The 27,392-nt window shown below is 42.0% G+C and overlaps 1 protein-coding gene across 1 annotated transcript in view; it reads right to left on the bottom strand.

Annotated features, from left to right (window-relative positions):
* Window positions 1-1,175: 1,175 nt before the first annotated feature.
* Window positions 1,176-27,392, bottom strand: part of znrf2b (zinc and ring finger 2b) — a 36,658-nt gene continuing 10,441 nt past the window's right edge. Inside the window, exons 2-5 of the mRNA XM_012881880.3 lie at window positions 20,260-20,355; window positions 9,941-10,046; window positions 9,628-9,701; window positions 1,176-8,292 (exon numbers count right to left, since the gene is read on the bottom strand). Coding sequence (XP_012737334.2) covers window positions 9,644-9,701; window positions 9,941-10,046; window positions 20,260-20,355 — 260 coding nt within the window. The 3' untranslated portion in view covers window positions 1,176-8,292; window positions 9,628-9,643. The remainder of the gene's footprint in view (window positions 8,293-9,627; window positions 9,702-9,940; window positions 10,047-20,259; window positions 20,356-27,392) is intronic.

Below are 27,392 nucleotides of genomic sequence, written 5' to 3'. Positions count from 1 at the left end.
GAGAGAGAGAGTGCTGTGTTAAGTGTGAGCAGATAAAGCTTCACTCTCAGCTGGTGTTTGAGGATTGTCTTACAGACCGACTAGACTGTTATTTTAGGGGTTGCAGGCTGAGAAGTTTGGGAACCCCTGTCCTAGACCATCAGTCTTCAGTTCCAGCCCAGTCCTAATGACCTGATTATTTGATTCGGATGTGTTGAAGCAGAGAAACACATAATGTTGCAGAACACCGTACCTCGAGGACTGGAGATGAAGTCTCCTGTTGGTTCACCTGAGTAAGCAGACAAACAACTGTCAGGATCCCCTGCAGTTTGCTTATCGCCGTGGAGTTGGAGATTCCATCATACACCTGCTTCAACAAACCTACTGTCATTTAGACAAGACAGACAGCACTGTGAGGATCATGTTCTTTGATTTCTTCTGTGCATTTAACACAATCCAGCCCAATTTGCTTTGAAACTCCAGAAGACTCAACCAGAGGCCTAAACAATCGCCTGGATCAGAGACCACCAGACAAACAGACCACAGTTTGCCAGACTGAAAGGTTGTTTATCTAACCAGGTGGTCAGCACCACTGGGTACTAAACGCTCACCTTTAATTTTCACTGTGTACTCCTCAGACTTCCAATACAAGACAGACTCCTGTCATCTGCAGAAATACTCAGGTGACTCTGCAGTCGTTGGATGCATCAGATATAGACAGGAAGCTGAGTACAGGGAGCTGGTGGACCGCTATGTCGCATGGTGTGGGAGCAATCATCTCATTTCTGAATGTGAATAAATAAAACAAGGATTCTTCATAAAACGAAGAACATTATGGACAATCATAGAGAACGTTTTACCAGCTGGAAATAAGACCCTGAACGTGCCAGCTTTGGAAGGGGTGTAGTCTAACCCTGAATGTTTAAGTATGGATTGCAGTTATTGTATGTTTATGTTTATACAATTGAATTAAATCAATAAAGCGTCTTTAAGTGTGTTTCGTCTCTCTGCTTGTGAACAGCTGAAAAAAAATCATTAAACTTGACTGTGCTGTTTGGTAGAAAGCAGCTGATGCTGGCTGTTCCCAGGAACGCCAGAGAGGGGAAACTGATGCAGAACAGCTCACTCCAAAAGCAGCTTCATAAATGTGCTGTGGAGGGTTGACATAATGAAAAAACACAAAGGGAAACATGAAATATCATCAGCACATCTATTAAGGCCTGTTGGACATTTTTGCTTCAATTCACACACAGAAATTAATAAAAAAAAAAACAGCCAGAGTAAAAACTGCTAAGAAAACTCATCAGATATGGAACAAAAAGATCAGTAGTAGGGTTGTCACATTACAGAGAGACATGATGGTACACATGGATCTTTGAGCTGTTCGGAGAGTGGAAGAGTAATCCCAGCACTGCAGGGAGGAGCTACGGCTCCACCGTGTGGTGGTAGCGTGTATTACATGGCTCTGCCATTCAGCGTCACATTCAGTTTTTACATGTTGAGTGTATGAAAAAGCAGCAGCCCTGGTTATCACACAGTGGATCCCAAAACTTTAAAGTTCACTCCATTTCTTCCCCAAATACCTTTGTCACACACACAAACATGTTTATGTACATAGTGAGGACCATGACTTGACTTCTATTCATCTTCAAGCCTTTCTATGGCCTAACCTTTGCAGGTTTATACCGGACCGGTACCAGAACCTAAACATAAATGACACCATAGTGCTAAAATTAACCCCTAACCCAGAATAAAAGTGAGGACCGACAAAAGGTCCTCACTTTACTAGTAAACTTAGCAATGTTCTGGCTTAGCTGCAAGTACAAGAGCACACACACACACCACACACACACACACACATTCTTGTTTTAAATACCTACCCAGGACTGTGCCCTGACTTCCATTCATTTTCAAGCCTCTCTATGGCCTAGCCCTGACCTTAAACCTAATCTTTATGGGTATATACCTAATCCTAACCTAACTGACATCTTAGTCCTAAACCTGACCCTTAGCCCCAGAAAACGTGAGGAACCAAAGAAATGTCCTCACTCCACATCTCTACATCAAAGTCCTTACTTTGCTAGTAAAACTGTCAGCCACAATCACACATACACACAGAAAGAGATTTTGGGCTCGGACAGGTCCACAGAAGGTCCTGTTACAGTCAAAGTGACTCCAGAACTTTACATCTGGCTTCATAAATCTGAACTAAACAACTGATATTTAGAAGCAGACTGGGAAAGGGAAAATAGTAACTTAACACGTTGGATTTATGCTTCAGGGTTGCCAGGGTAAAGACCTGAACTAGTTCCTTTTTCTCACAACCTGTTCCTCTTCTGCTTCCTGTTGTGAAGACAAACTGGGATCAGTTTTATTTCAGTTACACTGACATTACTTTTCAGGTAGTCTGTCTCCTGCACATAAAAAAGAACCTGGGAAAAACTACTTTTAAAAATGTTACTTTAAATTGTGCCGCCACTCCTAAAATTTGTAATAAAAAAATTAAAAAAAAAAACGTTTAAAGGAACGTGAATGGAGGAGCCTTTTATAGGCTAACCTTAGTCTAACAGTAATTCTCTGTCCAGAATCAAGTGTTTCCATGTCATCATCCTTTCCCAATGAATTCATCACCTCCTATGCTGAAGTCTCATAGAAGATATTTTTGTCCTAGGTTCAAAAAGAATGTTTTTAGTGAAAAACTCTAAAACTATCACATTATGCAAAAGTTACTTGAGCCAAAACTTGAACTTTTTGTATTTTGCCAACCAACAACACAAATGTTCAAAGCTAATACATAAATTGCTCCCCCTTGTTTCCCTTTAACGTATTATCCTGTTAAATTAGACTTTTTCTGAACAACATTTTGAGGGAGAGAAAGACGGAAACTTTGCCTGAGTGTTGGTTAAGGCTAACAGTGGCTAACTTAGCAGCTTAGCACTGTTGTCTACACACCTCAGGAATTGGAACTTGGATCTGGAAATGACACTGCTGACAACTTAACCTGGTACCGGTTCTGAGTAGGAAACCCAGTGGGATTAACCAATATTTCTTAGCAACCAGACTAACTACAATTAGTAATGCAGTCTGGAAACAGGGCATTGCTAAAAGCTCAGCATGTTACTGAACACAGCTATCATCAGTCCTTTTCATTAGTCGGGAGTCTGCGATCCAAAGCTATGGAACAGATAAATTAAATATTATGTCCTGGATTTAAACTTGTGCCAGTGTGTGTGTGTGTGTGTGTGTGTGTGTGTTTTAAATTTGAAAAAGAAAAGAAAAAAAACTGAGCGGGGCAAATCCATTTTGAACATTTAGAATAACAGCATTCTAGCGTCAGTCAACGGACCAATGAGTGTTTTCTGCCGATCAGCTCCAGGGTGACAGAACAGGTTCTAGAGTTGGCACTAAGTCCTGGAACAATTAGAAGTCTACGTCAAGCTAAGCTACCAGTAAGAATCCCCCACAAAGACCCACTGCTGATAGAACATTACGGGGTGAATATGTTACTTTCCCAGAAAACACATGACCTGACCTAAAGAGAATCAAAACTAATGAAGCTGGGATTTATCTCTGTGTTTTGGGGTCAAGCAAACTGCCTAAACCTCCTCAAACCAGAGTTCACAGTACAGTGAAGCACGGCTGCTCAGGATCATGATATGGGCTGGTCTCTCATACTGAGCTATGTTCTAAGGTAAAGTACACACCTTTTGGCTAGGGATGCTGCTGCACTATCATGCATATTCTATTATCAAGCTTTATGTAGAAAGGCTGTTTTTTTCCCCCACACTGTTAAATCATTTTCATTGTGCAATATTTAATATTTACTCTGGCATTTACTTTTATCTTCTACTCTTGGTGTTTCTAAGAGCTAATTTTAGATTAGACTGGTTTGTCCTTTTATTCTTCTTTTCATTGCTCATAATTGTAACTGTCTGTTTGCCACTGCCACACCCAAATTTCCCCAATGCGGGACAATAAAGGAATTTTTATACCATGTGAGGATTTTCTTATATCCCAGGAATCATACGTGGGTTTAAATCCTTGAAGAGGTCATGTTGCCTTATACTGAAGAGGAAGCGCCCTGAAACAATAATTCTGTGAGAACCAATAATTCTCACTTTGAAGGATCGGGATAGGAGTTAAACCGGACTGCGGCTCATACCAGCACAAGCAGATGGGCACGTGTTGTTTCACATGCAGGGTTCTACCGCTGCAAATGTGCTTCTGTGTTAAAGATTTCCATAAAAGCCTTACATTAACTGGCAGGAGTTAGAGGAAAAGAAAGAGGAACAAAACGGGGGAAGTCCCTCATTGTTGCAGCAGCAGCAGCACATGGTGTTATTGGTGATGAAAAAGCAGCTTTTGAAATTATTTCTGACAAAGTTTAGAAACATGTTTTTTTTTTCCTGTAGCAAAATGCTCTTTGTGGAAGCGGGCAGTAAATTATGTACTGGAGTCACAGATAAGACAAAGATGGTAGGGGAAGAAATGGAGGACAACACTCCAAACAGTTCTGGAGCTTTGGGATCAACTGGTTCCCTGCATCTCTCCTCGAGGAGCTCCTGCTCCCAGATTCAAGACCAGTTCATCCATCAGATCAGGAGCCGACTGATCTTCAGACAACCTACGCTCCTCCAGGCTGGCTCTGGGCGGCCGCTCCTGCCTTTCCAGTCTGTCTCCTGTTTTGCAGCCAGGTTTACTCAGATGAAGGACTCTGACTTAAGTCCAGTGAGCCAGAACCCCAATCAGTCAACAGCAGCCAGCAGGCACGGTTTAGTACAACAGTCTGATCCAGTTAATAGAAAAGAGTTCATCATTTTAGCGTGGATGTCTGTGCTTATAACTGTGCAGCCCTACAAGATGTGATGTGGACGCTAGTTTATCTGCAGCTACAGCAGCTCAGCCAGGAGCTTCTCTACCAGATACAGTCAGAGTCACCAGAGTTCCAGTGTGTAACAATTACCAAAAACCTACACATGACTGAACACCTGCATGTAGACAATGGGTCGGCAGCTCATTAAAGTCGTGTTCCAATCAGCAACTAATCTTCCCAAACACATTGGGTTTTATTAGGGGCGTCACCAGAACGTATTTACATCCTTTCACTTTCCAGATTTTCCTGCAGGCTTTCTCTAAACCAAAAATAATCAATATAAAATAGCCGATAATGAGCATGTAAAAATACAATTTTACATTTTCGTACATGTATAAAAAAAGTACACGTTTTCACATTTTCACGTAATTTGTACATATGTTTTCACACCCATAAGGTGAGATTTAGTTGAAGCACCTTTGGCTTGGATTAAATCAATAAGTATTTCCCTTTGTAGTCCCTCAGAGGGCCAATCTGTCTGTTTAACCCATCCCTTAGGGAGCAGTGTGCTGCCGACACTGAGTGGCACACGGGGAACAAGCTGTGGTCAAGGGTCTTGCTCAGGAACCCAGAGTGAGTTTTGAACCGGCAACCTTTGCCACCTCTCCATGCTACAAACACCCACAGTGGCTCTAGGCCACCACTCCCACAGTATCTACAGCATTTCTGGTAGCCAGAACCAGGGATGGTCCAGATGGCTCCAAACTTCTTCTGTTTCAGAGTTTTGGAGAACACAGAGCTGTTGGAACCTTCAGGCTGCTGAAATATTTTTTCTGTTCTTCTCATCCTAGCAAAGGCTGTGAATGCTTAATTGAATAGTACAAGGACTGTGAGCGTTTTGTTTTTACCAGCATGCAGAAGTAACGTGTTGCCTCTATCACAAGGTGCCGGTAATGTTCCAATTTGTTTTCAAGCTCCAATGAAGCAGCAGAACAACACATTGACTTGAGAAGATCTAGTAGGGTTAAGTATAATCTGTGCATGCTCTGAAGCTGCTCCTCTGCTTTGTCAGGAAGTAGCATGCAAGGCAACATCACAGCACAAACTTAACGTTCAGGAAATAGCCTCAACTAGACTTTTCGGTGGAGGAAGAGCTTCTGGGTATGTCCTCCTCCATCATTTTGTAACTTATTTTAAACCTGGAAAAGATTATCTCGCACCAATGGCCTTCCACCTAGGTTGTTTCATTTATTTCTCATTCTAGTTCAATATTTTCATGAATACTGGACATAAATGTGCCTAAGAATCCTTAAACCTAATGTAATATCTGATTTCATTAATTGCACATTATCTCAAAACTTTGCATTACACAATTCCCATTTTATTTTGGTTCTGATCCCCTTTCAGGCCCGTTGACTCAAATATGACAGATTATAAACCCTGATAAAACAAATGACCTCACTGTCCTCCTGCTGGTAGATATTATTTATTGGGAAATGACTTTAAATGGCCAGTAGTCAGAGCATGTGAGGACGATTCTCCTGGGGTGGGGGGTATAAGCGACCCCTGGTTGGTACAACACCCAGCAGGATGTCAGTCAGACTAAACTACCTGAGAAGGAAGCTGCAGCCCCGCCCTGTCTGGTGAAAACAGGAGGGAGGGGGCTTTAGATGGATGGCACATGTCTTACAGCTGGGGCCTGTCAGTCACCACTAGATGTCAGTAATTGTTGCACACTGTTCCTTAAAGAGGTGGACCAAACAAAACACAAAGAAGGAAAGTATTGAAGACATAAAAAGATAAAAAAAAAAAAAAAAGCCATGGTCCTCTGAAATTTTGGACGATTCCTCCCGTCATGTCGGCTCTTCTTGTGCCAGCATGTGAACAGCGCCAGAGAGACACATCATCCCCGTGGCAACTTTGAATCACAGCAGTCTGGTAAGCGTGGACATGAGTCTGAAACGTATTCCCTTTGAGCGTTAACGGTGGAGCAGTGTGACACAACGGCCACAGAATCAGTCCGTCTGGTTCATTTGGATCTTTTCAAGCTTCTCTTTTTCAATGTCTTAGTATTTACCAAGTGATCTGTTTTTTTTTTTTTTATAAAATTAAAATAAAAGTTCATTTTTTTATTTTCTGTAAGTACTTTGTTCCCTACAGAGTTGTGGGAGTCAGGATTCTGCTATGAATGAAGGAGATTATACAGTAAGTTCAGCATCTCTAACCAGATCTACGCCTGTTTAGGTCAAAATGACATTTTTACATGGCGAATAGTTTCCTGGTGTGTGTGGTACAGTAATAGAAAACAGAAGCCTGCAGAGACGCGGAGCAGCACTGTAAGCAAATTTGTTCTTTTTGTGCTCACTAAATATAAGCCATAGTGCACTGCAGCACAGTGGCGCAGGCCTCATGCTATAGGGATGTTTCTCTGATAACGGTGTCCGACCCATTTCTCACATAATCATCAGTTTGAACATATCAAGTTATTATAACGTCTACTAAAACAGTGAGCGATCTGCTTAGTGATGCTGATTCTGAGACGTGACCAGTACTGCAGAGGAACCAACGGTCCTGACTGGGATACCGGTTCACAGGTGACCGGCGTAGGTCCGCTCCGCGCTGGAAACACACGTTCAGTGATTCACAGCGCAGAGAAATCTTCATAGGCATTTTTTCAGGGTTCCCTCTGCTATTTTTTTTTTTTTAACACAGCTGTATTTTAAAACGTCTGTAAACCAACATAACAGTTAAGCCTGGTGTGAAGGTAGAGAAGTGCCGTTGTAAAAATATCACATGACAAAGAATGAAGTCTAACAAGGAGGTGAGCTTTTTGCTTTTATCCAGCTGGCACCGACAGACTGCAGCAGCTCGAGGCCGGCAACTGTGGCACCCAGCTTTGCACCTGGAGAGCCCTGCTTCATGGTTTAGGATTAAAAAGCACTGATGAGATGCGCAACGGACGGTATTCACAGTTGATTGGCACCGCGAGGAGCTGCCGACGCAGACAGGCCGTCTCTGGCTTGTTCCTACTTTGATGGCAGTTATGGTGAGATGCTCCTGCAGCTGCAGCTGCCTCCACCGATAGCCTCTGTCCCACCTTGCTTCCTGCAGAGCATCGCTGCAACAAGGCACTGAAAGAAATCAACGCTGACAGAGGAGGTGTCAGAAGGGAGGCGAAGTTAGAGCGAGCCGTGCCCCGTAGAGCTGACCCAACACAACAGCACCCTCTGAGAACACCTCCCCGCGTCCTGATGCAACTGTGAGGTGCAGATGTGTCCATTCACTTGGAGACTCGGCAGAAATGTGCAACTCAAACATAAAAAAAAAACAAAGTTTATATCCCTGAAGGTTCCTCCAAAGAGATTTGGCATACTGTAGTTCTACAACATTGGGTTGGCTGCTTGGGAGGGGGCGGGACGGGTTAGCTGATCACAGTGTTCACAGGGTCCAGCTGTCCTCTGGGTTCCATGCTTCATTCTGTAGACCCCTCTCAGAGTGGACTACCCATGATCCAATGATGCAAAGAAACAAAAAAAGACAACAAGTTAGAAGCGGCACACTGACGTCCTCAAGATGAACAATTCAGGTGAAACCTTTTAAAGGTCGATTCCACTGCAGGAACCTTTTCCACAAATCGGAGGTTTGTTTCCACTATAGGAACGTTTTTCCCCCCGGAATTTATTTTACTAGCCTACCTTCTTATTTACCCTGACAGTGGAGTGCAAAACCGGACTGAGTGGTCCTGAATTTGTGACCAATTCAGCGTTTACACTGCGAAACTGAAATATGATCACTTCAAAGCCAGAGGCCGATGGCGACACTAACAGAGGTAAATTAGAGTCTGAGAAACATTTCCCACAGAAGCATTAGCCCCACAGACACAGCAGCAGGAACGGCTCTGGTACACTGCAAAAACTGATGTAAAAATAAGTAAAATGTTCTTAAAATTAGTGTTTTTGTCCTAGATTTGAGCTGGGAAATTAGACTATTTGCCAATGGAATGAGTATTTTGACTCCTAAAATAAGATAATTAGACATACTTCACTTGAAATAAGATGATGGAGATAAATTGTTCCTATTTTATGTGCAAAAATCTTATTCTATTGGCAGATCATCTTATTTACGTGCTCAAATCAAGGAAAAAGACACAAATTTTAAGAAAATGTTACTTATTTTTAGTTCCGTTTTTGCAGTGTAGGGACAGCAAACTTTTTCATTCACCAGGAACTGTGAGAGCACCGACCTTTTTAAATCGGTGGAATTCACTCGTATCAACATCTGCTTAAAGCCATCTGAGGCCAAAATAGCATTTTAGGGTTTAAAACTTTTTGATTTCTGAGACACAGATAAAAACCCAATGGCTCATTAACAGATTTCAGATAAAAAAAAAAATCAAGGTGCTGCTGCACTGTGGGTGCACCTGTAAACCACATCTGCCTCTGAAGTGATTATTTCAGATTTACAGACTAAACACTGAAATCACTTTTCATGGCGTATTGTAGTGACCCTATTAAAGCTACAAAGTCTTGTAAACTATAACTGGATCACCAGCTTTAGTTTTATTAGTGAAAATCACAGCTTTTATCTTGCTGACTCAGCAGGTGAACAGCAGCCAATCCTGTTGCGGTGGGAGGAGCTACTGCTCAGTGCTCATACCGGACTCCACAGAGGAAACGCTCACAAAAAACACCAGTATAAGGGAAAGTTGTGGTGAAAAAATCTCCAGGGGAGAAAACAGTCAGAAAGCTATAGTCAAAGACGCGTGTTAAGATCAATGTTCAGTCAGTGGACGAAGAAGGAACGTGTTACCCCAGCCTTACGGGGAGAAATGTTACCTGTGCAAAGGAAGCTTTAATCTGACGGATGCTCCGGGCAGGATCTGTTCACCTCAAACCACTCATCAATACAGCTGGAAGACAATCAGAGAGAACACAGCATGAGCGTTCACTCAGAACACGCGTGCCACCGAGTCTGGGAAAGAAGCGTTCTGTGAGTTGTGCTTGGAGGATTCTGCACCATCAGGATGTGAACTTTTACGTTTTCAGATGTGTAATAAAGCAGAATATGTTGACTGTAATCACATCAGAAGTGTGGCAACTTTCATCTTAACATGGAGGACTAAAGTCAAACTTCTCATAGGGCTCCTACCCTTTATGATAGATGCAGAGGCAGGGCAGGCGGGCGATGGTGTCTCCCTGCTGCAGCTCCTCCAGGCAGATTGCACATTCTCCCGCATCCTTAGAAAGGACGTCCTCTGGAGGCCAACACACACATAAGAGCACGGCCATGAGATAGAACGGAGATAAACACCGCTGATTTCAAGTGTAGAGCAGCTTATTTCACATTAAAGACAAAGCATTATAAACCAATCAAAATAAATATTGGAAGGAAAAAGATGGGACCTCTAAGCTTTTTATTGACAATGGTTCATCCTGCTATTTACAGACAGCTGTGTGTAAAGCCTCATAAGCATTGCAGCATAAAGAGCCCATATTTACCACTAACTTTGCCCTGATTGAGTTCTGTATTGTGTGTTTTGCATGTGCAGTGAGTGAGGCGGTAGCTACCCCTAATGCACAGAAGATGCATCCTGTTTGCTGCTTGCAGAATGGAGCAGGTTTCCTGATTAGCTGCAAAGCATTTTCACCCGCACCACATCTGAGACAATTAAATAGGTCTTTAGTTGGGGTGTTAAAATTATGGATCTCTCGATATAATACTAGAAAAATGATTAGAACTTATTTAGCCTCAAAATCGATATAAGCTGACTTGTTCACATTTACCCAAATCACACTTCTTCTGACCGCAGCACTACATTAACAGAGGCACTCAGCCTGCAGCCGCTCATCTCAACAATGATCTGCTGATATATTAGCAGTTTAAGCTGCTAATAAGTCGAGTACAACCAGAAAAACACATGTGACCCTCTTTATCGAAAGGACAAACACAGATGTGATGTCCGGAGAAACTTCCCCTACAAGGCAGACGGACGAGAAAAATTGACAAAATGCTAAATGATGCTATATGCTAAGCTAACGCTGCAAGCTAACGCTACGAAGCTGACATTTGAGAGCAACTTTAAAAGATCAGCAAAGCACCTGTAACTGCAACAGTGAAGCAGTAAACCTTCTGAAAGACATAAGCTAACAATATCTGTTCAAATATTAGCATCACACATCGACCAATGACAGGGTTCTGTCTGAGGTTGCAAACTCAGCACCTCCAGGATATGGGGCAGCTTCAAGGTGGCAAAATATTAACCAGAAATAACAATGTCGTCAAAAAAGGTTGACAGGATATCGGTATCAAGCTTGAAAAGTTTGTATTGTGACAACAACCCTAATATTTATTAGTATGAAAAAAAAGCTAAATTAAGCATATACAGTAAAGATAGAACACCATAGAACATTAGTGGGGTATGTATACCACTTTGGCTGCATTAAAACCAGAGGTTTGAGATTAATCTGCTCCGACACGGTACAAAAGGTTAGAACTATTTTTGTGAGAAGAGGTTTGCAACAATTTAAGGCAATCTTTTTTACCAAATAAAGGAACAGTATCTTAAATTTGGCTTCTTCTGCATTCCTGTTTACAAGATAAGAACAACCGCGCACCCATGTTGTCATGGTGACGTGGCTGACAGCACTCTAAACCATTCCTTCACATTTAAAATGATGACATGTTCTTAGGAAAAACACATTTTACTACATCCTAAATGGTGGATTATCTGTTGCTGCAGGATGGTTACTCAGTGTCGACAAAACAGAATTAAGGGTTTGGCCCTCGTCATCGGTAAAACTATTACTGGAAATAATCGGAAGTAGGGCAGGATGATATAGAAAGAAAGCGTCTCAGTAAAATAAAAATCATGTCGATCGATATATATATAATTATCAACAAATTCAAAACATGTATTTAAAGTGCAGCCCTGACCATTTTATGCTGTTGCTTAGCGACTTATTTTTAGATACAGAACACACAAACAATGAATTTAAACTTAGTCCTTTATTCAACCAAAACTGCAAGTTTTTAAAAAAGAAAAAAGAACACATGCTCTGTGAATTCTTTGAAGGGGGCGGAGCTTGGTGACAGAGCGTTCATGGGTCTACGTTTGTGATTGGTTGTGAGGATGTAATATATAATATTACCTTACATGGCTTTCAATGTCATTTTACTGAAAAGGCTTATATAAATAAACTTACCTTACCTTAGAATGCAAAAGGAAGGAGAACCTTTGTTCTATTCAACTTTTTATGGGCCCTTTTTATTCCTATCATTGATATACATCTATCGATCGATATACTGTTATTGATTTATCATCTAGCCTTAATCTGCAGCGGGATGTTTATTTATTTACAGCCATCACATTCAAAATAGTTCAATGCATTTATTATGGCCAATACTCCACAGTAACCTGCATGTTGCCTGCTGCTATTTATGTATGCGTTAGCTGGCCCCACATGCTGGTACTTCCCAAAGGTCAGTGAATGCCTCACAGATAAACCAGGATGGTTTAAAATGTTCTCTATATGTGTTCAATACTGCCGCTTTGAAGGCCACGAGTAACTTCCCCTGCTGCTAAACCCTGTTTCGTGTCAGCGTAGTAACCATTTATATGTGTGTGTGTGTGTGTGTGTGTGTGTGTGTGTGTGTGTGTGTGTGTGTGTGTGTGTGTGTGTGTGTGTGTGTGTGTGTGTGTGTTTCTATGAGTGAACCCCTCCCACTATGAATAGCACTGGTCTGGCTCTTAAGTGGAAGTCAGCATGTGCCCCATTAAACCCATCACCTGCAGCAAAACACAGAGTCATTAGGGCTGATCTTATGTAACCGTGGATTAACCCACATAGGTCTGCAGAAGCTTGTTATTATGGGCTGGAACACACGGCATCAAGCTCAGCTGAGGGCAAAAACATCTTTAGAGCACAGACAATCTGCCGTGCATGGACGAAGCTGTGGGTAGCCACAGAACCCAAGCAAAGTGAAACCAAATCTTTCTTTATTTGCTTATCATGGTCACAACAGAACAGGGTTAATGTCTTTAAAAAAAGGAAAACAGCTGTATATTTAATCAATAAACTGTATTCTACAGTGCTCAACATTTTAGCAGCAATAAACCAGTGAATACATACTACAGTCTGGCAATACCAAGCACACCCCGTGGATTTGGTTACATGAACATCAGGAGGAGAGATCTACCCTAAAATAGCAGGACTTCTGGCAGGTTGCTGCTCTGACACATAAAGGTGTGTTAACTTAACTTATAGTGTTCAGTAAAGTTTTGTTAAAAAAAAAAAATTCAAAAAAATGAAAGAAAGAAAAATGCAGATACAAACCGGCGTCTCTCCTTGTTATTATTAGAAAGCTGTTGCGCAATGGGAGCCGACAATGTTAAGACCACATCATAGAAACATGAAGTAAGGTAAGAAAAAAGCAGCACAGCTATTAACAATGGTCTTTTATGGAGCGCTAACTGCTACTACTGTGTGTAGATGTGCAGTGAGAGGCAGGAGAGTAATGTGAAAGACGGATAAAATGCGACATGGCCGTTCAGAATGCGGACACTTTCAAAAATACCCGATAAATATCTGAATTAGTACTGCATATGGAAGCGGCACAAATCGGATATTTTGGGTGGTGTAAAGATTGGAATTAGGCCATTCACAATGCTGAGAAAAAAATACATATATGGGTCGCATATGGGTAAAAAAGATCGGATTTGGGTGGCATTTCCCTGCAGTGTGAACGTAAAGAGCTCTGGTAACACGCAACTTCATCATGAATTGAGGTCTTGCACCTTGATGTGATAAAAGTCAGTCTTTACTTTGCCAGTGCAACTGTTTCTACAAAAACTTGTCGGAGAAACTCTATGAGTTACACCAGCATTTGATTTCCCTCTGGGATTAATAAAGTATCTTGGAATGCGGTACCGCGCACGTGACGTCACCGTCTCAAGAGCAACGCCCCTTTTGCCGCTTAGGTAGGGCATACAGGAGAGAACGCACGGATAACCCAGCTATTACAAGCGCAACAGAACCAGCGATATGACCGACTTTACAGCCGTTAAACTTTCCCAAGACGATGTCCCAGGCACACGGATTACTGGTCGCACTGTCGAAGAACACACCAACCTTCAGCTCAAACGATGGCTTGAGGTTCGAGGGCTTAAAAAGACTGGAAAACTGGCCGAGTTGATGAACGGTAAGCTTTGTTTTTTTTTCCTGCGCGGCCGTCATGGCAGCGTCGGCCGTTTTTTTTTTTTGTTGTTGTTTGCAATCACCGTCCAGGAATGGGTATATGTTTAATGTTTGTCTCATTTGAAATGTTTTTGAGTAAGCTATCCTGGTAGCAGGCTATCATGTTAGCGCCTGCTACCATGATAGCCTATATGCTATCATGGTAGCAGGCGCTACTTTATTAACATGTCGGCCACCAAAATACTCTTACCTTGACTTGATGTCGCTGGAATTGGGTCAGGATGTTATTCGGTTGGGCCCTTTCCTCCGACAAAATGCTTGCTACATATGTACTTGAATTTGGTAACTTTTTCCGGGTTGAACTGTTGTGTAGGCCGACCGCCCCGGTCCCAGCGCACACATTTCTCCTTGGCAGTCTTGAAGAAAACATCCTTCATATGCGACCGATCAGCGTAACTCGAGTCGCTGTTGCACGTTCCATAGCAACAATGTTTAAAAACCATGGTCTTAGATTTGGAAAAAGCAGTCGTTTACCGAGTAGAACCTAGGCTAACGCACGTCTCTTTTACAGCAAAACAACAGCGGCTTTCCGGAGTTTGCCCCACTGCGTACCACGTGATGTGACGTCATCGTGACGTTGTGTTTCTAAAAAATAGCTCGCGCGCGGTACCGCATTGAATTGAATTAGCATCTGAATGATCGTGAGAAAATGTCCTTATTTTGGACCAACACAGCCTGCTGTGAAAGAGTCAAATAGAAGAACACTGTCCCCAGTTGAGCACAGAGGTGGAAGTATTATGTTTTTCTGCTAAGAATACAGGAACTTCTTAGCTGCAGACTTTCCTTGTTATTCAAAAAAGATTGACATTATTTGCTAATTAGCATTTTTTCCCTTTATTTCTGTTACTCATAAAATGAGCTTAAGTAATTATGTGAAAAATCTGCACAATCTGTCGAGTAATTTATACAATTACTCGATCACTCGAAATCTGCTGATTCTGCACTTTTGTCAGTTTCTGTTAGTTTTGAACACCTTAGTGATCCACACTGACTGCTGACAGCAAAAAGTCGGGACGGTGTCCAGAGGGCAACAACCTGGCTGTGAAAAGTAATCATCCCCTAAACCCAATAACTGGTTGTTACCTTGTTGACAGGAAACGCTGCTATCACCCGTTTGTGATGCCTGGTAATGAGTCATTTTCATCAAGGAAGTTTGGCCCACTCCGCTTTGCAGAACTGATTTTAGTTCAGATTAAGCCAGTGCAAAGATGCAAGAGTGTAGTATGTTGATGTTTTCTGGTCCCCGTTAAAAGACGAGCTGCCGTATTTTGGACTAACTGCAGACAGGAGAGAGCTCGTTGGCTAATGCCTGAATAAAGTGCATTGTAGTAGTCCAGACGGCTAGAAATAAAAGAGAGTAAAACCTGCTCATAGAGGTTAAAAGATAAAAACGGTTTTACCTTAGATAAAAGACGGAGATGATAAAAAACACGATTTTAAAACACTATTTATTTGTTCGTTCAACTTCGTTAAAATCGCTATCTATGCTGACACCAAGGCTGGTTACTTTGGAACGCACAAAATGCTTGAAAGGTCCCAAGTCCGAGATGGCACTGAATGCTGGAATGAGAAAGACCTCAGTGAAGCCAGCTGGATTTACTGCTGAAAGACCATCAAATTCGGCTGCTAGGGACTTGCCATGAAGACGGACCAGTAGAGACTTGAAGGCTGACACAAATGTCACAGTCAGCCTGACACAAAAACAATCTCCGGGTTATTGAATCCGGCGCCCGATGCTGGCCATGGAGGCTGGCTTAACTCAAACTCTCCTGGATGTTATGCAAACAAGACGCTGGAGCCCCGCCCGGACCTGCTCATGATACCTGTGAACTCAAACAGTGCCCTACTAAACAGCTGACAACACACCACCTAAGACTGTGGCTGTTAAGACTATGGGGGGTTACTGGACAGTCATGGACCCATACCGATGCACGCATGTCCACACATACACGAACAGGGTGATAAATAAAAAACAACTGTGCCTCACTGCATTTGCTGTGCCCGTTTTATTTTTTACCGCCTGGGACAGGAACCTAGGGTGGATGGGTGTGTATGCGCTGCTCACTTGGCAGACTGGACTTTGAAGCACCACCCACCCACCTGAAAACCCTCCCACTGCTTATGATGTTATCTACATGTTTGCTTTTTTTTGTGCTGAGGGTTTCTTGCATTTCTCATAGTGTCAGAGAGACAGTGTGAGTAATGCACCTTTTACCCCCTCAACCATCCTAATGTATTCCTTTCTCTACTCTGCAAGAAGGCGGCGCCTGGCAAGGGCGCGGCTACAGTCTCCCATCTCCCCATGTCTGTCTTTCTCTTGATGGGCTGTACTGAAACGAAATTTCCCCCACGGGGGACAAATAAAGCAATTCAATTCAATTACAAGAAATCTGGATTCTTCCTTTCATTTTGTCCAATCACTGTTGGGATGTTTCAGTGGTGAAATAGCTGAGCCTCCAGCAGATGGTGGGACGTTTCCCCCTGAAGCGGTTCCAGTGCTGGACTGGTACTAGAGCCTACAAGGCAAGGCACTAGTTCTTTATTGTTCCCTCCGAGTCATATTCTGACTCTGGCCCTTAAAAAAACAGCACTGACCCAGCACCAGTTGAACCAAAGCATAGAACCATCTAGTCAGGAACAAGGGGCAGGCTCATGGAGATCAGCAGCCAAGCAAAATGTTGTGGGTGCCTTGTTTTAAACTCTACAGTTTTGGTTTGGGTCAGTCAACTACAGACACAGCAAAACCACAGCGCTTCAATTAGAATAAGATATCTTCTCCGCATCAGATTAAGAGAAGCTGACTGTCAGTCAGAGTTTATGTAGGTCAGCGCGCCGCTTACAGCTGATTATTTCCCCTGAATCCATAAACATTATTTCCAACCCAGTTTAATACTGTGGGTCCGTTAGTATTTCCAGGTGGTGTTAAGAACTCTTGCTCCAGAAACGGGGTTTAAGTCCACCTTTTGAAACAGTTGGTGCAGATCAGAGATCAGCTGACCAGGACGTGAAGCGCTCACAAGCACCGGTTGTTTAAAACAGTGTTAATAAACCAAGCTGTGGGTGTGAGAGCCTCCATCTGCAGGGAGACGGGGATAAATGTTTGCTTAAAGTATCTCCATCCACTGTGTTCCTCCACAAACACACAATAAAACAGGGAGGCTCAAACGATGGCTGAATGAGACGGTTGTAATGAGGCTCCATCTGATTTGGTTTTCGACTTTTAGACAAGCGAAGCGGTTGTTTCACAGAGCCAGTTAAGAAGCGGCTGTATGACCAGCACAGGTTAAGACCTGCTGACAGAGAACAGCTCGGTGTCGGCCACCTCCAGGCTGTTTCCTCTCCTACAACATAGATGGCTGCCCCTTCTTCTACTGAGGCTCAACGTATGCCATATTATCTCCTTCCTTGTCCTTCATGCAGAAGCAAGCGAACAACACCGCGTTGATCATATGACTGAGTGACAGGAAGACAGGGAGGAATCTGTGTCAGCTGAACAGGAAGCCCGTTTTTTTCAAACAGGAATTCAACTTGGCCCTGAGAGCTCAAAGAGAAGTACAGTGGAAATGTCTGAGCTTAACTATCACCAGTCTCTGCCACCATCACCGCTGCATTAAGTCTCATTTCAACACCTCCAAGACTATTTATTTCTACATAACTTCTCTCCAGTGGTATTTCCTCTATAGGCAGAAAAGCCTCTCCCACTTATTCAAACTGCAACTCATCAGAGCAGGAAGTTGGTGTTCAACATTTACAAATTTGTGTTGAACTAACGGCGAAGGAGCAAACCAAAGGCCTGGGAGAAAAACAGTAATGAGAATAGCCTGCAGGGCACATTAACAACGGTGCTGCACTTCTTAAACACTTCTACCAAACGGTGAGAGACGCGAGGAGAAGCTGCCCTCAGGCAACCGCAGCATTAGGCTCTACTTTGGGAAACATTACAGGCAGATTACACAAGATTTCACAGGGAAGCAGACTGGAAAAGGAGCTTGTTGTTACATAAGCAGAGAGCTGGGAGCGCTTCAATTTCTCACAGACTTGGTCACTTTTGGAACATTACAACCTTTTGGTAGGGGAAGCATCTTATTAGCTGATACATTATGTTCATCTGTCCCTATTAACTGTTTTTTTTGCTCTTGTTTCAGTGAAACGACTACTGGTATAAACTACACCAGTATCCACTGATATAATGCTGGTGGCAGCTTGAAGGTGAACTGACGTAGGGGACTGTATACACTAATACACTTCTCGCCAAAAGTTTGGCAAGCAAAATGAAATTTGAGTCCAGTTGTGAAATGTTCTCACTATTAAATCAGAATCTGATTTAATAATATCATCATCATCATTGTATGAAATATTCCAATCAACTGTTAGAGGGATTATAACTAAATGGATTTGACTGGAAACCAGAACAACTCTGTCATGAAGTGGTCGGCCACCTAAAATCCTGATTATGAACAGATGCTGAATCACAGGATGAGCAGAGGTCACCAACTTTCTGCTGAGTCAACATCTACAGACTCAAGAAGAGTTTATGGAGAGCTTCATGGAATGGGTTTCTATGGCTGAGCATCTGCATCCAAGCCTTACATCACCAGGGACAAAGCCAAGCATCAGATGCAGTGATGGACAGCAGGAGGCCACTGGACTCTAGAGCGGTGGAGAAACGTTCTCTGGAGCGATGAGCTTCTGACTGACAAACCAGGAGATGAGTCTGGCTTTGGTAGAACTTCTCACTGTACAGTGTCAGACGTAAAGTTTGGTGGAGGGACCATTACGGTGCTGGGTTGTTTTCAGGAGTTAGGTTCGGCCTAATGCCACTGAAAGGAACTCTCTATGCAGCATGCAAACACACTTTATAAGCTGAATTTCTCCTCCCTGTATCCCCATCACTGCTCACCAGCACACAAAGCAACATTCATGAAGACATGGAGAAGGCCGTTGGTGTAGAAGACCCTGAATTATCTCATCCTAACAGAACATCTGTGGGATGAACTAGAATGAAGACAATGAGCCAGACCTTCCTGTCCAACATCAATGTCTGACCTCACACATGATGTCATGGAGGAATAGTCCCAGCTTCCCATAAACACACTCCTAAACCCTGTGAAGCCCAGTTGTGGCTGTAAAGAGGGAGCAGACACCCTATTAAACTCCATGGAATAAGAACGGGATGTCACTGAAGTTCATGTCTATACGAGAGCAGATGATCTGATATGTTTTGTAATATGGTGTATATGATATGCAAACTGTGATACTTTTTTTTTTAACTTTACACTTAATTTAGGACTCTTGCTAATCTCTCATTGAAACATCTTTTGACTAGATTTATTCAGCAGTGGCCAGGTGACATAAATGCATACTAAAAGGCAAAGTGAGTAAAATGGTGCAAGAAAAAGTATTTTTATTCATTGAATTAGGGGTGGGTAATGTCATGATATTAGACTGTGAAGAATTAAAATGTGTAGACAGTCTGCCAAAACACAGAACGTGTGGTGTTGGTCTATGAAGCACATGCTATACACTGCAGTTCTGTGCTCTTCACCAATTTCCATTTTCCTCCTTTTCCTTCAACTTGAAAACTATACCCGTGTTGCCAGGATGAAGTGCTCAACAGTTTTAATGATTAGCACTTTATTAGTGCAGTACTGTGATAAAATTAGTTAAAAATAACATTTTAAAAAAGTTCTGCATTTTTTGTTCATCTTAATTTCTAACACATGGTCTCTGATGAGTCAAAGTAGACGTGAGGAGGTAGTAGGGCAAAGACATTTCAATCATCAAAGGGCACCAAGTCTTACATGTAGCTGATCCTTGGACTTTCTACCTGCATGAAGTTTCAAAGCTGCTTTATCCTCAGTGCATGCAGAGGGAAGTTACTTTAGCAGGTCGGTCTCCCAGCTGCTACTAGCAGGGGTCTGATTATTAAATTATAAGCAGGAGCAATTTTTCAAAATGATATTTATGTTTAAAAACATTTAATATTTGAGTTAATAAAGCTTTATATATATATATATATATATATATATATATATATATATATATATATATATATATATATATATATATATATATATATATATATATATATACATACAGTATGTTTTTTTTTCTTTGTTTTTTGTCGGTGTGTAGAACTGCTGATCTAATAATAGTCAAATACAGTTGAAGGAGTTTTCCAAACTGAAGTTAAAAAGGAAGTCTGTTTCTTACCATTATACGTGACTCGTGGTTTGGTTAGACATAAAACCAGGTGAAGATCCATCTCATCAGAGGAAACATACTTGGAGCACACTGGGCACTTGAAGCCTGACAAAGTGAAGAAAACAGAGCAATAATGAATAAGATGTGGGGTTTGGAGTAATAAAATACCTAAAAACCAGAATAAGAAGTAAACAGCAAAATATGACAGGTCTTCCAGTGTATTTTAATTAAGTATTTCTACATTTGCTTTAGTTTTCACGCCTAACTTTGCCACGTGACTTCAGGTAATGGTGAATAACAATCTCCAGACAGATCTTTACTGATAACTGTTGATGTTAGCGGTAACCCTTTTGCTTATTGAGCCTCGGACTCATTGACCTAACTCACTTTCCGTTTCATCTCATCCCAACTTACAGGCAAAACCTAAAAACTTCCCAGCCTGTGGTGGGGACTGTTGAGTCAATCAGATGTTACAGGCTTGGAATGTTTATCCACCAACCTGAATACATGTACTGACACTATGCATCAGTTGAAGGGACTGACCATGGTTTTCAACAGTAAACCATGGTCTTCTTCACATCTGAGGAAGCTGTGTCAGTCCCCAAGAAACGAGCCGCCACAGGGTTACATTTTTATGGAGCTGTAGCCCTGAGGTCTGTGGCCGTGCCATCCTTTCAGCGTCTGGTGCCGAAGCATCTGACGGAGTTTGTTTACTGGCCAACTATGTCAGCAGATGACGAAGTGAACTTGGGGCAACACTTTATCCTGCGCCACCTCATCATACACCATGATCCAGCTCAGCCTTCAACACCATCGAGCCAATCACTCACCCGGCTCACAGTGCAACTCTACACCTGTCAGTGGATCACCAGCCTCCTGACTGACCGACAGCAGCAGGTCAGGCTGGGGAGGCATGATCTCCCACTCAAGAACCATCGTCACTGGCGTAAGGAGTGACAGCTTTCAGTTCTCAGGAGAAAACCACATTAATAAGTTGGAACCTAATCAGAAAGAGTCTTGTGAACCGGGGTCACCCAACGTGTATATCGCCTTACACTCAGAGAAGGCACGCTAGCGTTGGCAAAGTTCACAGTGGTGGGTAAGGCACATGCAAGCAGTGATGAACCTTAGAGGAAAATGGTACAGAGGAGTCAAGGACTGCAAGCAACTGGTTGAGGCACACAAATACACAACACCGCAATAATCGGTTACAGGTAAAAAGTAGCAGGTATCAGAATCTTCCGAGCTCTAAGGGAAAAACATGACTTGTTGCAGTGACAGAACCCTAGCTTCACCATTCGTCTAGATATACATTTTTAATATGAACTCTGAAAGAAAGCTCTGCATCAATAGTTATTCCCAGGTACTTGTAAATTATTAACTAGTTCGAGTGTTTTACCTTGTGTTTTCTGAAGGAACAAATTAATTTGAAAAAAATAAATTATATTGGATTTTTCTGCATTTAACACCAATTTCAATATCTCCAGGCAAATCTGCACTGAATCTGAGGCTGAGTGCAAAAATTCTAATGCTTGTGCAATTGAGTGAGAACAGCAATAAATGATGGAATCATCTGCATAGAAATGATAACATACATTGGATAAGTTTGCACACAAATCAATAATGTAAACTGTAAACAGAATCGTACCCAAAGACTGAGCCCTGAGGTACACATTATTTGTGAATTCAAGGAAGCTGGAACTAACTGGACACTCTGTCCTACATGCCAAATAATGTGTGAACCAAGAAACGGCTAGTTAGGAAAAAACATTTTTGAAAACATCTAACAAGAGAATCTGATTCACAGTGTCAAATATCTTGGACAGATCAATTAAAAAAGCAGCACAGAAACTTTTTGAATCTAATGCCTTGATCAAGTCATTTTAAACCTTTAAGGCAGCAGTAGCAGTGCTATGCTGCTTTCTAAAACCTGACTGAAGACAATTTAAAATGTTTATTTCTAAAAATTCCTTCAGTTGATCGCAGACCAGTTTTTCAAAGCTTTTAGCCAAGACGCACAATTTTGAGATAGGTCTGTGATTATTCACCAATGAGGGTTTGCCTCCTTTTAACAATGGAAGAACAAAAGCAGTCTTCCAGAACTTAGGAACTTTATTTGTGCTGAGGCATAAATTACAAATATGAGTTATCGGCTCAGCAACTGAGTCAATAGGAAGCTTTAGACAAAACGGATCCAAACTGTCAGGATCAGCTTTAAATGTTTTGAAGCATTTTAATGTCTTTCCCAGATAGTTGTTGGATGAATTATGGAATTTTCAGAAGGAGAATGTATCCCATCTGGTCCCAGATGAACAGTCAATTCCTCACCAATGATCCCGATATAAAGGCATATACAGAACAGGTGTGCATCAAAAGTGACACACATACTTCAAAGGAATGGAAAGTACAGAGGTTGCTCAATATCCACAGAAGTTCCTCACGTTTAGACCCATATGACAGGGCTTTGAACATGTTAACACGCCCGGTAGGCTAATAGACCGTACGAAAGCAGCTTTAAAATGATTCACTTTAAATAAGGTTAAAATAATGGCACTGAGTGACACTGATTTAACGCTGGTGCCAAAACCACTGCACTGTTTACATGTTGTGCATAACATTTAGTGTCTGCTTGCACAGGAGCGACCGCAGTGTTTGCATGGATGCAGTAAGGAAAGGTTCTGGGAGATCCTGCTGAAGCAACCAGCATGTTCAAATCTCCTGTTCCAATCTGGTTAAAACCAACTCTGGGTTTCTCTCTGCGTCCGAATTACACTGTAAATCTGAACTGGACATGAGATTTGTCGAGCTCCGCAGACATTAACATGTCCGGTATAGCAGATTTAACTTCTGAGTGTCACAGGGTGCCACACACCATCAGACTCTGTGTGCATTGTGTACAGGGCTTCCAGAAAATCTGCCGACCCGCTGAGATACTGATGGACTGAATAGATTAGCGCTGCCAAAAGCAGGCTCTCCGCAGCTTGTCTGACCTATCTAGGTAAATCACATCAAGCGCAGACATGCACAGCACCATCTAACAAGATTTGCCAGCCATCTGCTAACAATCAGGGATGTCCTGAACACTGTAGATGTGTTTATTTGACAGTTAGCCGAGGTTGAACTGTAGCCCCGCATCACTTCTCCAGGCTTTCTGAGCAGTGAGAGCTGAAGCGTCCTCTGCCAGGCTGCCATGACTCATCCACTAAGCTGAATGGGATAGTCTCCCAGGAAAGAGAGCTGCGGAGCTTCCTCATGCGTGTCCATCAGAGGTCATACCTGCTGTTGGAGCCAGTGCATTTGTCCTTCACAAACTCACACACAGGCAGGAATACACATGACTGACGGTTGCAATTCATTAAACTGATACTGATATGGTCAATATGTGTTTCAAGACCGCCTTATAAATTTCAGTCTTTACCCTTCATAGGCTAAATTCATGACTTGTGTGAGCTTTTCAGCCCTTAAAGTATTTAAACATTTTATGTTTTATACAATGTTGTTAAAAGTGATAAAAGGGGTAATTTTTCCATCTCATAACAGTATATGGTAGATTTATCGTACTTAAAAATATCTTCGCCTAGTGAAAAACCAACAAAGACATGCCACTTTGAAGGGCTTTTGATTTCAAGGACATAGAAAAAAACTTAACAATAAGCATAAATAACATTTTAAAAGTTGTGGATTCAAAACATGTATTTCAAAAGATTCAATGGCACAAAATACAGAACAGACACAGTTTGCTCTATTCAATTTAAAAGATGTATGAAAGGGTTAGAAAGGCCAGACTTTTGCATCAAGACAGTCAAAGTCACGCAAAGATAAAATCCAAACAACCAAAGAAATGATCAAGTGACACAGGAAACGTTTTTTTTTCTACATTTTCCCATTATATCTACAATATGCTAATAAAATGATCTGTCCTAAACTGCACAATACTTGGAATAGTTCTGCTGGCAAACCAATCCTACTTTCCCCTTTTTTAACTATTAGCTGTAATATCGTGTCATCAGGTCTGCAGAGAAGGTGATTGGCTGCAATCTTCCATCTCTCCAGGACCTGTACGCCTGCAGGACTCTGAGGCGTGCAGGAAGATTGTGGCTGATCCCTCGCACACCAGTCACAGACTATTTAAGTCACTTCCCTCTGGCAGGAGGCTGCAGTCCATCAGGACCACAACCTCACGCCACAAGAACAGTTTTTTTCCCCATCCACTACCAGCCTTTTCAACAAGGCCCAGAGCTGCCGTGAATCTGGACACTGTCTCTCTCCCCCGTTCAGGACTTACAAGCTTCAGCGTTACATTAATGCACAGTCTACTGTGTATATAGCTCTCAACACCAAGTCAAATTCCTTGTAAGTGCAAACCTACTTGGCAATAAACTTGATTCTGATTCTGATATCGTGTTTAATAAAAAGAAAAGTAGTTTTCCATTCATAAAAAAACTGTTTTGTGTGTCCTGGGTGTCTGAAACTATGGTGGACGAGAGTTGGAATGTGGAGAGAACATTAAACCAAGAGTTTCCGACTCAGTTCCATCTTTACCATGATGGTAAATGGACTGACTTTATGACTTTTCTAGTCCCACTGACCACGCAAAGCGCTTTACACCAGAGGCACGTTCACCCAACCACAGTCACCAACCTGCACACATTCAGAGCCACACACTGAACCCACAACCTACTGAATGGCTTAGCACCTAAACACGTCACAGACTTGTTATCAGTGTATCAACCCTCCAGACCACTCAGGTCTTCTGGCTCCAGCCTGCTCTGCAGAACCAGAACCAGAACTAAACAAGGAGAAGCAGCATTTAGTTCCTATGATCCACTGATCTGGAACAAAGAAAACTGTAAAGGTGCTGAAAGCCTGTAGTCCAACTGTTTTTAATATTTGCTTTTAGTTTCCATTTCCCCATGTTTTATTTTGTTTAAACTTTTCTACATTTTGTTCTAACTTTTTATTGTTTTTATTTTCCTGTTTTAATCATGTAAAGCACTTTGTGTTGTCCTCATACTGAACTGTGCTAATACAAATAAATGTGCCTGACCTTCATTCTGAGGAAGAGACTGGCCCAGACCTGGAGGGAGAGTTTTTCCTGAGACATCAGTCATGGCATCAGATTCTGAGGACCTTCAGTCTGCGCTGGAGCCTGTGGTGACCCGAGCCCCCGGTGGGACCACCTTACGGCTCGGCTGCAGACGCCTGCAGCGGAGACTGGAGATTATGCTATGGACATGATCTAGCTATGAGGCAGCTTTTATGGGATACATGAATGAAGTAATTAGGCCTATGGGGTTTACAGTGATCTAACTGGGACATTTTTATTTCATATTTAGGAAGCATGATGACTGAACATGAAAAACTCTAAGCTGAATAAAAAGTGCAGTTTTCCCCCTATCAGCGTTTTCAAACTTCACAGTTACAAAGACTTTCACCTGCTTCTGACTTCTCCCCATTTAATCTGCTGCTTGGAGAGCATCCCAGGGCTGTGTCTTTATTACCCACAGTCCTTTACTCAGCCTGCTGCAGCTCCTGAATCAGCACATCCTGCACTTCATGCTATTAAGCAGGATTTATGAATTACTATGGTATTGATCAGTGAACTGATCATCCATACGGCACGGCAGGCCTTCATTTTATACGTCAGGGAGCCACACACAGGCATAAACACCCATCAGCCTCAGCGGGAGCTCAACGACTCCCAATCCCTCCTGTATTAACTGGAGTTTTCCACAAGGGTAGGCAGAATCTCAGGGTGAGGGGTAGCAGGAGCAGGTCATCATTCCAGGCCGAGTAAATCACCTCGTTTCTCTGCAGTCGGCCACGTGTGCCTGCAGTTTGGAAAAGCCAGAGCTGACTACACCTCGTGTCGCTAAAGGATTTAGGAAACCATCAGTCTAGTTAAAGAGCGTTAATGTCAAAATCAAACGAGTCTAACGACTTTTCAACAAAACTGCTTTTATTAGAAAAAATTACACCTTTCAAATTATTATTGTTTGCATTTTACAACATTGACTAAAACAACTAAATTGATGGAGTTCTCTTTTTTTTCCTTTTAAACAAGGTTCTGTGCAGTTATCTGTAATAGTTCCCACACCGGTGGTAGAAAGGAGTCCAGTCACTGTGAACTTGTTGGAGATGTCAATAAATCCCAAGAGTGATGGAAGCCATCAGCTAGTCAAAGGTACACTGCATGTTTTAGCGCATCTCAGCAGTTTAACATAAATCCAAGGGCAAAATGTTAATTTCAGTGGAACATAAATCTATGTTAGAGAATGTCTATTATTATGCAATTCAGAGTTAGGTTTGGTGTTGTGGTTTGTTCAGTTGAACAATGTCTGAGCTTTTATGTGATCTTAGTTGATTCTGAGTTACTCTTCCTCATAAGCTGATATGGTAACACTACAATAAGGCTCCTCTTATAGATTGCCAATAGTTTATATATGTGTTATCAACTAATCTGCAAACACTTATAACACATTCATAAGTGTTTATTATGCATTTTTTGAGGGCAAGCAAGAGACAAAACTGACCGGTTTGTGCTTACAAGCTAATAACTGTTTGTTTAATATAAGTAACTCTATAGTGGAACAGATTACTCTCACTATTTGGCAAGAAACAGGTCAATTTTGTCTCTTGCTCTCCCTTAATTAATGCGTAATAAACACTTATGAATGAGTTATAAAATGTTACAGATTGATTAATAACATATCTATAAATTATTTACTAGCCATTTAAGGGGAGCCTTATTGTAAAATGGTACCGCTGATTATTTCTGCACAGAACATAATTTCTAAATACCTAAATTAACTCATTAAGCCTGCAGATCTTGTCATATTGTGAATTATTTCAAAGCAGGAGTTTAGAATTTTTACTCTTCTGCTGAGGTGGGTTTTATGGTGGGTTTACATCTGAACTGAAGATTGTGAGGCAACAAAGCAGAGTTGTACAGCAGACAGTTGGTATTAGAGCAGAGGATCATTAATGTATAATTCACATCACTGGCACCTGCACTCCAGGGGGCGGTGTGAAGGAGGAAGTGGAATTCAACAAATTACGTGGGGGTTAGGTGACAATGCTCTCGGCTGCATGGAAAAGGCTTATCTAATTGACCGTGGCTCAGCTGTCTACCTACGTCAGGC

This window comes from Fundulus heteroclitus, chromosome 3 (genome assembly GCF_011125445.2).
Source record: "Fundulus heteroclitus isolate FHET01 chromosome 3, MU-UCD_Fhet_4.1, whole genome shotgun sequence".
NCBI lineage: Eukaryota > Metazoa > Chordata > Actinopteri > Cyprinodontiformes > Fundulidae > Fundulus > Fundulus heteroclitus.
The sequence above is the reverse complement of the archived record's forward strand: the minus strand, read 5'-3'. Positions and strand labels throughout refer to the sequence as shown.